We start from the raw sequence: 12718 nt of genomic DNA, 5'->3' as shown, positions 1-12718 counted from the left end.
TGCCACTAAAAAAAAATATTTGGTTAGCAGAGGATAGTTGTTTCTTTGCAGCTATAATTGCCCAAAACATATACAGTGTTCCCTCACTACTTCGTGGTTCACTTTTCGTGGATTCGCTGTTTCACGGTTTTTCAGTAAACTCTAAAATACTATTATAAATAATAAAAAATTACAATTTACAGCCTAAGGAAGGGAGGAAGGAGAAGCCAAAGGGAGAGAAAATGTGCCTATGTGGCAACGGGAGGAGGAGGAGATTTATCAATACACAATTGGTTGATACTTAAAATAGCGTATAACTACTAAAATAATGTATAATTATTAAAATACATATAGTGTCCCTACTTTGTGGATTTTCACTTATTGCGGGTGGTTCTGGAACTTAACCCCAGCGATAAGTGAGGGAACACTGTACACTCCCTTTAGAAAACTTTTAGTTTAAATCATGCAGTGATAAAAAAAAACAACAACAAAGTCTTCTTGGTGCATTGAATGTGATTTTCCTGCTTCTTGGCAGGGGGTTGGACTGAATGGCCCGTGAGGTCTCTTTCAACTCTGATTCTAAATAACATATCTTGTTTACTCATAAGTATCTTGTATATAGGTACATTTCTTATTGAAGTTCAATTACAGATAGGATGCAGCTTCTCTCTGTGCTGAATACACAGGGTATCATTCTTAATCAATAGTCCATAGTCTTTAACTTCACTTGTACTTGCTGTATAGAATATAAGCATACTTCTATACTGAAGTCCAAATAGATACATACGCTTTCATTAAAGACCAAACACATACAGTAGAGTCTCACTTATCCAAGCCCTGCTTATCCAAGATTCTAGATTATCCAATCCATTTTTGTAGTCAATGTTTACAATATATCGTGATATTTTGGTGTAAATTTGTAAATACAGTAATTACAACATAACATTATTGCATATTGAACTACTTTTTCTGTCAAATTTGTTGTATAACATGATGTTTTGGTGCTTAATTTGTAAAATCATAACCTAATTTGATGTTTAATAGGCTTTTCCTTAATCCCTCCTTATTATCCAAGATATTCGCTTATCTAAGCTTCTGCCAGCCCATTTAGCTTGGATAAGTGACACTCTACTGTATATGCGTCCACCTCCACTGAGGTCTGATGTAAAAGTGAATACAAAATGGAGTCCTGAGTCTGAACGTTTTCAATACAATCATATGTGTATAAGCCCTCCCACACCAAAGAAGTCAGTCAAACTGGCATATCAACATATACATAGAATACAGGTTAGCAAATATATACATTAACAAGTGAACAGTGGGAGGTTGCCATTTCCAACATGGCATTCATAAAACCATAATGTGTCGTGTGGTTAAGTTTCTCGAGAAGTTTAGCCTTGCATCCAAAATCCCATTCTGTACTTTTCCACACCTTTGCGTGGGATTATAACAGGCAGATAGCCATATAATTTCATGGCCATAATGTTAGCAGCTCCTTGCAATGCTGGTCATTCTCATGTAATGTTCCATCAGATACATACACATGACGCTACAGCAACATTAAAGAAGAAGAGACTCCATAAAAGAGATATTTTTGCTTTATTTACAAAACGGGAGGAGGCCTCCATGGGGTCAGGGTCCCCCGGCCGAGCCCCACTTGTTCCAGTTGGTCTCGTAGGGGAAGACCCTCCCCATCTTGAGAGGGGCCTCCAGGCAGGGTTCGTAGAAGGGGGCCTCTTCCTCCTCCTGGCTCAGCTTGGACGGGCCCTGCAAGGGCTCCTCTGGGGTGGGGGCCGAGAAGAGAGAGACCGGGCGCAGGGGACCCAGGCAGCGCTTGCGGATGCAGCCCAGCGACTCCAAGCCCTGCAGAGGGAGGGAGGAAGAGAGGAGGGAGTAAGCCATTTTGCAGGGTCTTGAATAGAATAACTTTATTGTCATTGTACATCATACAATGAAATTGAATGCCACCCTCAATATTCATTATATATGTAGAATTGCAGAACAGTGATGAAGGGTGAAAAGGGAGCCAAGGGGCTGGATGGACAACTGGACGCACCTGCAGGATGTCCCGGAGGGCCAGGGGCTGCAGGACGCCCAGGTAGTGGTGCCGCAGGGCTGCCTCGGTGATCCCTGGCCGGGTCAGGATGTGGCCCAGCACCCCCTCCATGATGCCTTTGCAGACTGGACGGTTCAGGCTCCCGTCCACTGTGCGCCATGGGCGCCCCACAAAGGAGACCCTTTGCCTGACCCTAAGGAGAGGAAGCACAGATCAAGGAGACCACCTCCCACAAAAGCAAGAGTAAGAATGGCGGTCCTTGGCCTCCCGATTTCCCACTAGTGCCAGAATAAGCCCGAGACCAGTGAATTAAGAAAACCCAAATAGTCAATAAAACCCATGCAGTAGTTCCCAATGGAGCTGGCTGCATGGCTCCATCAGAAGGGCCCCTCCTGCATGCTTCACAAAGACCCAAGTGGCCCCCGCACAAGCAGCAGGAATTTCTCAGGTAACACTAATGTCTTCTCAATGATGAGAGTCTTGTGTGTGTGCCCATCTACTGACAAAATGATTTCATGGATTTGTACACTATTCGACTTCATTATGACTCCATGCTTCTTAATAAGCGTGGTTTGTTTGGATGGCTATCTGAGGCCTTTGTGGTGGCTGGACCCTCTCTCCTTCTCTCCAGCTGGGCCCACTCTGCTCAGGGCAAGGCAGGTCCCATAATGTTGTTGCTCACTCACCTTCCTTGCTCAGCTGGACCTCCCTTCCCTGCAGAATATTCTAGGATGAAGGAGAAATGCAAATTACTATCCAGAGAATAAAATAAAACACTGCCTCTCCCCTCCCCTCATTGGCTGAGCTCTGTGTCAATCTCAGCCACCAACGGAGCGCTTGGCCGCACCAGCTGACCAGAGGCAGTGCCACCTTGGACAGCTGTACAAAGGCCAGCAAGGCAGAGGGGTGCAGAAGGCCCTCAGCGGGGAGGGCTTCAGGGCTGCAGGTTTCCCTTCCCCAAGGGTTTGTTTGGGGCCCCTGGCTAGACCTTCGATCACCCCTTCTTCAGGAGAGCCAAGCCGCCTTCCCCTTCTGGGGCCTTACCGCTGGAGGGTCCAGAGCTGTCCTGCTGGGCTTGGTCAGCTCTGCATTGCGCTCCGTTGGGCTCCTTGCAGTCCTTGCCACTCGCAGGCAGCTCCTCTTCCTCACCAGAACGGATTTCCTCTCCCATGGCACTAGTGGAGTTGCTGTCTCCGGTGGCCCCTGGCCCTCCAAGGACCCCTGTCCCGCTGGCCTTTGGAGGCCCTTCTGAAATGAGTTCTGCGGCTGCAGTCTCCCTCTCTTCCTCTCCTGCCGCCTCTTCTGTCACTGCTTCCAGCTTTGGCCTCTTCCCTCCTGTTCCCTCCTCTGCTGGAGGCGAAGGGGGGGCCCTTTTGAGCCCCTCCCGCCCCCCCTCCTTGCAGATGTTGGCGGGCACAGTCCCTTCCTGGTGGGGATCCGGATCCTTGCTCCATTTGCTTGGGCCCTCCCTCTCTTCCTCCTCCTGCTCCTCCTCCCTGAGGTACACCGAGTGCAAGAGCCAAGGGTCAGCGAATCTTCTGGCCACCAGACGGGGGGAGCTGCCCCCCACTTCCAGCACCTGCTCCAGGTCTAGGAGGTCCTGAGGGTTGAAGAGAGAGAAGGACATCACAGACACAAGGAGGGCTTTCAAGGCAAATGACTTGGAAACAGAAGCTCCTGAGTCTCCAGATCAGGCCTGGGCCAACTTGGGCCCTCCCTCCAGGTGTTGTGGACTTCAACTCACACCCTCAGGCCCTTTCTTTTTCCCCCTCAGCTGCTTAAGTGGATGAGAGGGAAAAGGAAGGGGCCTGAGGCTGTGAGGAATGATGGGAGTTGAAACCCAAAACACCTGGAGGGCCCAGGTTTGCCCATGCCTGCTCCAGATCCACTGACCAGCGTCTGCGCCTCCCTCTTATTGCCTTTCTTTCGCGGACCAACCAACGAACCTGCAGGTACTGAGGCAAGAGCAAGGTCCGCTCTGCACCAGGCTCTTCGTAGGTCTGGAACCTCCTGGCCAGGTCCACCTTGCGGGCCCCGAAATGGGAGGTGGCCTCTACCTCGCGGAAGACCTCCAGGGCAGCCCTAACATCCCCAGGGCCATAGTTGAGATGCTCCAGGGCCTGCGGGAAGGCAGACGGGTCTCCTTCTCCTGCTTCCTGAGCAGTGAACCTCCTGGTGAACGAGGGGGGCAGACAAGTGGCTCCCACCGGCATGCGCTCCAGGTCCAGCGGCTCTGAAAGGATACAATGCAGTCAGCCAAGTGGCAACAAAGGGAATCCCACCATCCACTTGTAGGTGACCTGTCCCAAAGGCGAGCTAAGGAGCTAACTGACAGGACCCTCTTTCCCCATCTGTCTGTCCTTCCCAAAGGACTGACCTTGGCCCATGAGGCTGCCTGCGGCTGGGGTCTCCCTCAGCTTGACCTTCACTTGGCAGGAGCTGACCACAATATTGTCAGTGGGGCTCAGGTTCCTGGTGCTGACGATCCCCGGGGCGTAGTAGCCGCGCATCAGCAGGTAGTTGGTGTGCGAGGCCTGGTGCGCCTTCACCTCAATCTGGCACTTGCCAGACCCTCCTGCCTCCTCCGCCTCGTCTTCTTCCTCTTCCTCCTCCTCCTCCTCCTCTTCTTCCTCCAGGCCCTCTTTCCCCAGGCTGCAAGGAGCAGAGCAAAGGCAGGGAAGAAGGGGCAGCAGCCCTCAAGAAAGACCCAGATAGATCCCTTCAGAGTCTGGTTTACTTCCAGCTTGACCTCAATTAAGAAAGCACTGCTCCCGCCCTCCCCATGTTTCCCCCTTCACCACATTTGGGCCCTGACCTCTTCACGACCTCGTTCTCCACCATGGTGCTGTCCACCACCACGATCTGCTCTGGGATGGTGACCTCCACAGAGACCAGGCCCAGGCAGAAGAGGGCCAGGATGGCCGCGCAGTAACCTCCAGGGCCGTCCAGGGGGAAGGTTACCATTTCGGGGGCGCAGGGGTTGTCCTGGTCCTTGAAGGAAAAGCTAGAGGCCTGGTCCCCCTTCCCCGCCTCCTTGAGCTTCAAGAGGAACTGGTAGGCCTCACTGCACAAAGTGCTGGGGAAGCGCCAGCTGAAGACCCTGTAAGGAAGAATAGAGAATAACCCCTTGCCCTTCACTCTGCTGGGACACTATCCGGGGGGGGGGGGGGGGTGTTATTGGGGATATTGGCTGCCTTTCCACCCAAAAGCTGTACAAAAGCACCACATTTTGCATCAAGCAGGAAGAGTGAGGGGAGGGGAAGGGCGCACAGACCTGTAGTAACTCTGGGAGAGCTGATAGGACATGGGTACAAAGGGGAGGGCCCGGCTCTTCTTGGGCCCCAGGCTGTGATTGCCCCTCCGGCGGTTCACCAGGCTCCTCTTCTGGCACTCCAGGAAGGCCTTCACCAGGATCTCGTCCTGATACTCCCGGTAGAGGCGGAAGGTCTGCAAGCACAATCAGCTGGGCCTCTGTTTTGGCAAACCCTTGCCTGTCTCCCTCTCCACTTTGGGACTCAGGAGGTCTCCCCTAGATCCAGGGCCCTTTTCCACACCAGGCCTCAGAGGATCGGCAAATGCCTCACCTGAGGACAGCCTTCATCTGCACCTCTCCCCAGCCCCTCAGAAGCCCTTCTGGGTTCCTCCTGGGGATGTCTTCCATCCACAAGCAACAGAAAGCTGTACAGGTTTCAGAGAGGCCGGCTCTTACCTGGAAGGACTGGAAGGACTTCATCTGGTTGTCGGAGAGGGCCAAGGTGCTCTGGATCAGGTTCTGCAGCACCAGGAAGTGAATGTCGTTGATGCTACAGGGAGAAGGCAAACCTGGTCAGCTGCTGGATTTCTCTTCAGCTTCATTTACACTTCATCAAAAATGCTCCCTTGAAGTAGGCAGGGCACCAACAGGCAGGCAGGCCACCCCCCCCCCCCCCCCCCGGTCCACATCAAAGGAACAGCAAAGAAACGTATGGGGAGTCTGCTAGGCCTTACTTGTTCAGGACATCATCCTTCTTGCTTTGGCTGGTCTCATCGCCAATGGCCAGGACACGGAACCTGGATGTGGGCAAAGGAAAGAAACCACAATGGGACAGACAAATAACCAGTTTCTGGTCATCAAAAGACTCAGCCATCCTCCTCCCAGTATGAGGGCAGCTGCTCTGCACCCAGGACCCCCAGCTTCTGACCCCACTGGCCTCTCTAAAAGTCCCCCCAGAAGCCCTGCCCATCACTGGACAATGGTCCAAAGAGGGCCTGCCCTCAGAAAGCGCAGCCAGAGGGCAATGGCTTTGATGGGAGGGAGGCGGAGGTACCTGCGAAAAAGCTCCTGGAGGGTGTCTGGGATGGTCGGCCGGGGGTTGCCCAGCGTGGAGCTGAATTTCTCCTTCAGCCGCTCCACAAACTCCTTGAACTCTTTTGAACAAACCTTTTGACACAAAAGAGGAGCAAGCCACTTCCTGACCAGAACCCGTGTCTGGCCACCAGCAAGGGTCACTCCACCTCCCCATGATGCCCTCCTTCAGCACAAAATGCACAGAGGGAAAGTGAGGGGGTGCCCTGACCTTGGTATTGTGGTAGTTGCCCTTCCTGCTCATGAAGTCCTCGATCAGAGCCCTGTCTTGGTAGACCTCTGCCAGGCAGACCCTGGGAAAATGACAGGCCTGAGAGCCAGATTCCTCCCAGGGAGCATTAACCCACCCAGGTGCCACTCGGGGAGCCAGGGCTCTGTGCCTGGAAGGGAACCCAGAGGAAGGAAAGGACCAGGAAAAGGCATGATGCTCTTGACTCAACAGGGTGGCATCCCAAGGGAGGGAGTCCTCTCACTTGTAATTGAGGTAGGTCTGGGGGTTCTTGACAATGAAGCGAGCCCTGCGCCCCACAGAATGGGAGGTCTTGTCCAACGATTCCTCGAAGCTGCTATGCAGGATGTCCCTGACCACCTGCCACGTGACGAATGGTCCCTTCACCTGCATCGGAAGTCCCGGTTAGCCTCTGGGCCGCCAAGGAGACATATCCTCTGCTTGCAGACACAAAGCAGCCCCCCCTCCCCCCGGCTCACCTTGGCATTGAGGACATTGCTGGCAATCCGGCAAAGCATCAGAAGGCTGTCCTCCTGGACGGTCCAAGTGACCCTCAGGCGGGTCATCCGCTGTAAGGCGCTCTGGTCTGCTTCATCATGGTAGCGCGGCCTCTTGCTCTTCTCCACAGAGCCCGCATCTTGGGAAGCACCAGTAACAGAGAGAGGGATGGAGAGAGACAGAGAAAATGACTTTCCAGCCGACCAACTGAATTGCCAACACACTGTGTGTGTGAGTTCTGTGTCATATGGGTGTTGCCCCCACAGTTGCCCCCGTGGAGGCCCTCACCCTTCTTTCTCTTCTTCTTTTTCACCTTCTTCACCACGTCCTTCTTCGGCCGTCGTCTCTTCTGGCTCTTCCCGCCCCTCACCCTCTTGTTCCGGTTCAGGGCTGCCTCCTTTCCGACTTCCAAGTCCTCCTTCTGCACGGCAGGGTCTGGACCAGCCAGAGCAGCTCCCCAAGAAGCGCCATTTTCCCCTGAGAGGCACAGGGAAAGCCCTGGGTGAGACCAGAGGCACAGCAGGGCCGTGCCTGGGCCTCCTGCAAAGGGACAGAATACAGCCCATAGGACAGCCAGCCCCCACTGCGCCTTCTCACCTCTTGCGGCCAGTGGCAGGGAGCGTTTGGTCAGGAAGGTCTGGAGCCGGACTGTGTGCCCCACTTCGGCTATTACGTTCTCCTGGCAAGGAAGCAGAAGAGGCATTGGACATGGCCTAGTGGGAGGAAGGGAAGGGAAGGGAAGGGAAGGAGGGGAAAGCGGGTTTCAAAAACAATGATTCCTTTATGAAGGTGCGGTGGAAGAACTCACCTTTTTGGTCTTGTTAATGATGTAACTTGTCCAGATCCAATTGCGTTTCAAGTGGCTGTAAAAGCTGGAATCCAGCCCTCCTGCTCCCAGCCCATCTCCAGGGATTGACCCATCGTCCTGCACTTCTCGGCTTCCTCTGGGAGAAGCAGAAGGAGAAGACCAGTCAGGGAAGGAGCTCCATTCAGAAGGATGGACATATTAGTCCCACAACAGAAGCCTCCAGCAGGACTTCACTTCTCTCATGGGAAGCCAGCCCTACTCCCCTGCTCTGAAAGACCTGGAAGGAGGGGCACAACCCATTATAGGGGAGGGGAAGGGAGGAGACCTGTTTCCCTCAATCCCTGAGAAGCAGCCCAGTTTGCACCATAGGTGAGACTCACGTGGAGTACTCCAGCATGGCACACTTGCGCTCCAGGTTGTGCTTATGAGCAGCCGACTCTTGCTCCAGAGCTGCATCCAGGACAGTGCTGGTCTCCTCGGCTTGGGCCCCGCTCCGCTTGGCCCGCGGGTGACGCACGATTCCTGAAGGAAGCAGGAGGACCCCGTCGAAGGTTAGGAGAGGAACCAGAAAAGCCGCAGATGCTCCAGGTGGACCTGGCAGGAACCCAGAGGGCAGTGGAGCCTGGAGGCTGAGGGACAGAGGCAGGACAGATACCTAGTGGGGTGTTGAGGCAGACGCACTGCAGGTCGAACCAGAAGTTCTCCACGTCATGCAGGGAGTTCAAGACGTAGAGGCGCCTGTCAAAGGGGCGGCTACTTTGGGCCAAGTTGTAATGGGGCTCGCAGACAGTGGTGTCCACAATGGCGGCCTTCTTCTTCATGTAGACAAATACCTGCAAAGGCACCCACAAGACCCAGGTCAGGGATCTGCCCCAGGGACAGTTGGCAGCTCTTACAGAGCCCTCTGTGTTCATTCCTGCCACCTCTGTCTTAAACTTTGGAGTTAAACTCATGGGGTTTTCAGGGCAACATCTGATCAATGGCCAGTGCCTTCCAAAGGCTGAGAGAGTGTGACTTCTTGCACAAGGCTGCTTCCTGGGTTTCAAGGCAGAGCGTCTGACCCCCAATGGTCCCTGCATCTTGTTGTCTCAGAAATAAATCACCTGGTCCTTTTCTTGAAATTTCTCTGTGGGGCCAAACTGTACCAGCCCCATGTAACACAGCCGCTGCAGGCATTCCACAATGCAGAAGATGTATCTCCTGGAGAGGGACAAAAAAAGAAGTCTTGGTGTCAAAACCATTCCTGAGTCAGCCACATTGTTTGGGTTTTTTTTCTCATAGTAAAACATCTATCCTTAGTTCTTAAAATCCTGACCAATTCACTCCATCCAACAGTCCTTGGAAGCCTAACAACGGAGATATTGTGGCCTAGAGTGAGTTGTACAACAAAGTGCAAAGACATGCCTATGTTTAAGAGCATCCACAATCACTACGCACTCCCCTCTGGCTCCTTCTCCTGTCAAATTCAACTCCACCCAAACAATATGAGCCATTTATTCACCTCTTGTACAGGAGTTTCTGTCGGATTGATCTTGGGAGATATCTGATCAATGTGTGTTTTTTCAAAGGGTCGTTGAAATAATCCTCCAGGCCGTCCACCTAGAAGTGATTTTTACACAGTGTTACATTTTCATGTGAGACCAAGATTGGCAAATGAGCAATTATAACAAAGTTACTTGCAATAGCAGAAAACCTGAGAGTGGCAGTGGCAAAATGTTGACCAGCAGGGTCTCTGGGGAAGAAGGATCTTCGCCTGCTACTCTCAGACGTTAACACAGACACAAATAGGGGGACCACTTGAAGCAAGCCCCAAAGAGGCTCCTCCAGAGCCAGGGTCCCACTGAGCGAAGACCCCTCACCTTGTAGCTGACTTGCACCATCTGGACAAAGAGAGAGAGTGGCAAACAGAGGAGGATGTCGCTGACCAGAGCCCATCCATGGCCAAACTCCCGGTGGATTGGCAGGGGAGGGACATGGCGCATCCAGGAGGCGTTGTCCACATATACTGTGAGGAAACCAGGAGGAGAAGTATCCTCAGAGTCCCAACTGGCTGTGTTTGTCTGTGTCTATGTGGATGTGCTGCATGGTTTCCCCTAATGCATCCCTTGCTCTGGGGCTGCATCGAGGGAGCTCACAATGCTGCTCCCAACTGCTGAAATGGACATCCAGGGAGCATATGGCGGCTCTCCCATTCCAGGCCCCTCCACACACACAACACACAAACTGTGCTGGATCCTTACCGGCCTGCTCTCCAAGCTCCACCTCCACTTCCAGGGCTGGACCCTCAAGGGATCTTTCCAGGCCTTTCTCCTGGTGCTCCTTCTGCCCCAGTGGGGACCCAGTGCTTGTGCCGGGCTCTTTGCTGCCGCTCGTGTTCTGAAGGCGGTACAGGGGATGTCCATAAACCAGGTACCACAGGAAGAGATGGACCATCTTTAAGCGGGGCATTTTGGGCAGGAAGCCGAGGGAGCGACCCAGGCCTGGCACTGGAGGAAAGTGGAGGCTGGCTTCAGGAAAGGCCCTTGTCACCCAGCCACAAAAGATAGCAAGACAAGGCCCTGACTGTACCTATCTCAGGGTGGTAGCTGAACTTTGCAACCTGCACCTTCTCCCCAGCTTTGCAAGGAGATGAGCGACCCTCCATCTCCTTCAAGGCGTCCCCAGCACCAGTCTCCTGGCTTCCTTCTCCAAGGCAGTCCTGAGGTGTTGGGGTCTGCGGGAGTTTAATCCTGCCACCAGGAAGGGAGAGACAGATCAGACTCCAGCTCCAGGGGCTTGTCCAGCAGGCCCAGACCAACCCTTCCCAGGGGCTCCCTGCTCTGACAACCTGCCAGGCCATTTCCCACTTAGCCCTGGAGTCCTCTGTGGAAGATGGAACCCAGGAGGGAGGAAGCCTCACCAATCATGCTTTGGATGGTTAGAGGAGGGAAACACAAGGTGGCCCCATGAAGACCCCAAGAAAAGAAACCGGGGCTTCCAGGGAACAGGAGGAGGGTGCCCTGTGGTCACCTTGGTCCACCCTGCTTCAGAGGGAGCTTCTTCTCACAACAGTCACCCAGGCTGCTCTTCTAGCCCCCTCCCTACTCTGTGCAGCCACCTTCTGTTCCCACGGGCCATCCTTCTACAACCTGCCTGTTCACAGTACTCGAGTTGGAGATGCGGAAGCGCACTTGCTCAATGGCACTTTTCACCAGGGGATCGCTAGGGTTCACGGAGGGGTCCACCACAAACTCAACCTGTAAAGCAAGGTGCAGGTGAGAAGAATGCAGCCCCACTGGGGACAAAGATGCTGGGGCCACCCCGCATGCCCCCTTAGTTCATGGCTCCTCAGGCTTTTGGCTGGATTACAGGGGAATTGTGGACCCACTTTCTTTGCACAAAGAGCCAGGTACCTTTCTGCTGATGCCGTCCTGGATCACGGTGGTGCGGTAGAGGCGCAGGAGGCCTTCCTGAGAGAGCTTCTGCACCAGGCGGAGAATGGACTTCTTGCAGCACCGGGTCAGGACTCCTTCCTGCTTCTCCTGCTCCATGATCATCTTCTGGAGCCTGAAGGAAGAGAGACTGTCAGAGGAACTTTTCAGCAGTGATAGCATTTCTTGCCAGAAAAGAATCATAGAATCATAGGAGGGAAGGCAGTAGGAATTGAGTGGGGGGGGGGGGGGGCTCCTCATGCTATTCTGCTGAGTACAAGCTGCTCCTCATTTCCAGCAAACCTTATGTGCAGATGAAGGCGGATGTGATACAAAGACACTGGCAGGGAAACAAATCAACAAGCCATGCTGATCCTCAGAGAAATTTGCCTTTCTCAAGAGATAAGAATGGGTCAGAAGGAAGAACCCTGTCTACTGTTTCACTCTCCCCCAACTTACGCAAACAAGCTCTCAATAAGGCGAAGGTTTCGGACAGCCTCTATGATGAGGTTCCGCCGCTTCAGCAAGCGATAGGTCTCATGCGACCGCTCTGCCGCCACGGTCCGTGAGCGCCTGTCTTTTTTCTTCTCATCGCTGCCCTTCTGGCCAAGGGACAGAAAAGGCTGGTTAAGCAGAGTGGGAAACAGCAACTGAACCCTCACAAAGCAAGGAGTAGGCTCTGGGCAAGATGATGGAAAGTCCCTGGTGGATATCCACAGGAACACAAAAGCCCTGTCCATCTGACCCCTCACTTTTTAGTGTTATGTGCTTTTCAGTCATAGTGACCATCTCCTCAGGGTTCTGGACAAGATCTATCTGATGTAAATTGGCCCACACCTTCTGACACTGAGAGAGTGAGATCTGCCATGGTCCCCCAGTGGGCTCTTATGGCTAAGTGGAAATTGAACCAAAGCCACAAGGCAAGGCAGGCCCCTTTTGAGGTCCCTCTGCCACAGTCCTGTTGCTATCACTGATTGGCTGCTCTCCTCCAGGAAGGAAAACTTTCATGTGTTCCAACTCAGGGGTCATTGCTCAGTTTTGCCTTCCCCAAATGTCCTCTGCAAAAGGCACACACTTGCTACCAGCAGGGAATAGGCAGACTGGGCTCTTTTTCTTACTTTGGGAGTTTCTGGTCTGACTTCCTCCACCACAGCGATGGCACTGACATCCTCCTCAACCAGCACACTGTCTGAAAGAGAGGCTTCCTGCCCGAGGGTCTCCAGAGCAGAATCGGCATCTGTCAAGTGAGCAGGGATTTCATTAGGACACTCAGAGAGACTTGAAGGAGACAGCTACCTCCAAACTGGCAACTTCCAGGTAAGTTTCAAAAGAAAGACACAACCAACTAAATTGCAAATCCTTGCAAATCTCTTTGGCCAAGGCTCTGTTCATT

General features: G+C 53.2%; 1 protein-coding gene across 3 annotated transcripts in view; it reads right to left on the bottom strand.

Moving 5' to 3' along the window:
- Positions 1-1559: 1559 nt before the first annotated feature.
- gtf3c1 (general transcription factor IIIC subunit 1) overlaps positions 1560-12718 on the bottom strand; it is a 15996-nt gene continuing 4837 nt past the window's right edge. For 2 of the 3 annotated variants that reach the window (XM_062964380.1, XM_062964382.1), the window contains exons 10-37: positions 12444-12562; positions 11785-11927; positions 11308-11461; positions 11048-11151; positions 10484-10644; positions 10156-10401; positions 9775-9920; positions 9417-9514; positions 9019-9115; positions 8571-8748; positions 8296-8437; positions 7916-8051; positions 7705-7786; positions 7396-7584; positions 7089-7246; positions 6854-6996; positions 6592-6673; positions 6343-6455; positions 6023-6085; positions 5745-5838; positions 5310-5482; positions 4851-5135; positions 4413-4687; positions 3982-4268; positions 3080-3635; positions 2722-2761; positions 2036-2228; positions 1560-1842 (exon numbers count right to left, since the gene is read on the bottom strand). In XM_062964380.1, the coding sequence (XP_062820450.1) occupies positions 1612-1842; positions 2036-2228; positions 2722-2761; positions 3080-3635; positions 3982-4268; positions 4413-4687; positions 4851-5135; positions 5310-5482; positions 5745-5838; positions 6023-6085; positions 6343-6455; positions 6592-6673; positions 6854-6996; positions 7089-7246; positions 7396-7584; positions 7705-7786; positions 7916-8051; positions 8296-8437; positions 8571-8748; positions 9019-9115; positions 9417-9514; positions 9775-9920; positions 10156-10401; positions 10484-10644; positions 11048-11151; positions 11308-11461; positions 11785-11927; positions 12444-12562 (4688 nt within the window). In that variant the 3' untranslated portion in view covers positions 1560-1611. The remainder of the gene's footprint in view (positions 1843-2035; positions 2229-2721; positions 2762-3079; positions 3636-3981; positions 4269-4412; positions 4688-4850; positions 5136-5309; positions 5483-5744; positions 5839-6022; positions 6086-6342; positions 6456-6591; positions 6674-6853; positions 6997-7088; positions 7247-7395; positions 7585-7704; positions 7787-7915; positions 8052-8295; positions 8438-8570; positions 8749-9018; positions 9116-9416; positions 9515-9774; positions 9921-10155; positions 10402-10483; positions 10645-11047; positions 11152-11307; positions 11462-11784; positions 11928-12443; positions 12563-12718) is intronic. The other variant, XM_062964381.1, reaches the window with a different exon arrangement.

This window comes from Anolis carolinensis, unplaced genomic scaffold, assembly GCF_035594765.1.
Source record: "Anolis carolinensis isolate JA03-04 unplaced genomic scaffold, rAnoCar3.1.pri scaffold_13, whole genome shotgun sequence".
Lineage (NCBI taxonomy): Eukaryota > Metazoa > Chordata > Lepidosauria > Squamata > Dactyloidae > Anolis > Anolis carolinensis.
Note: the sequence above shows the minus strand (reverse complement) of the source record. Positions and strands in the feature narration are given on the sequence as shown.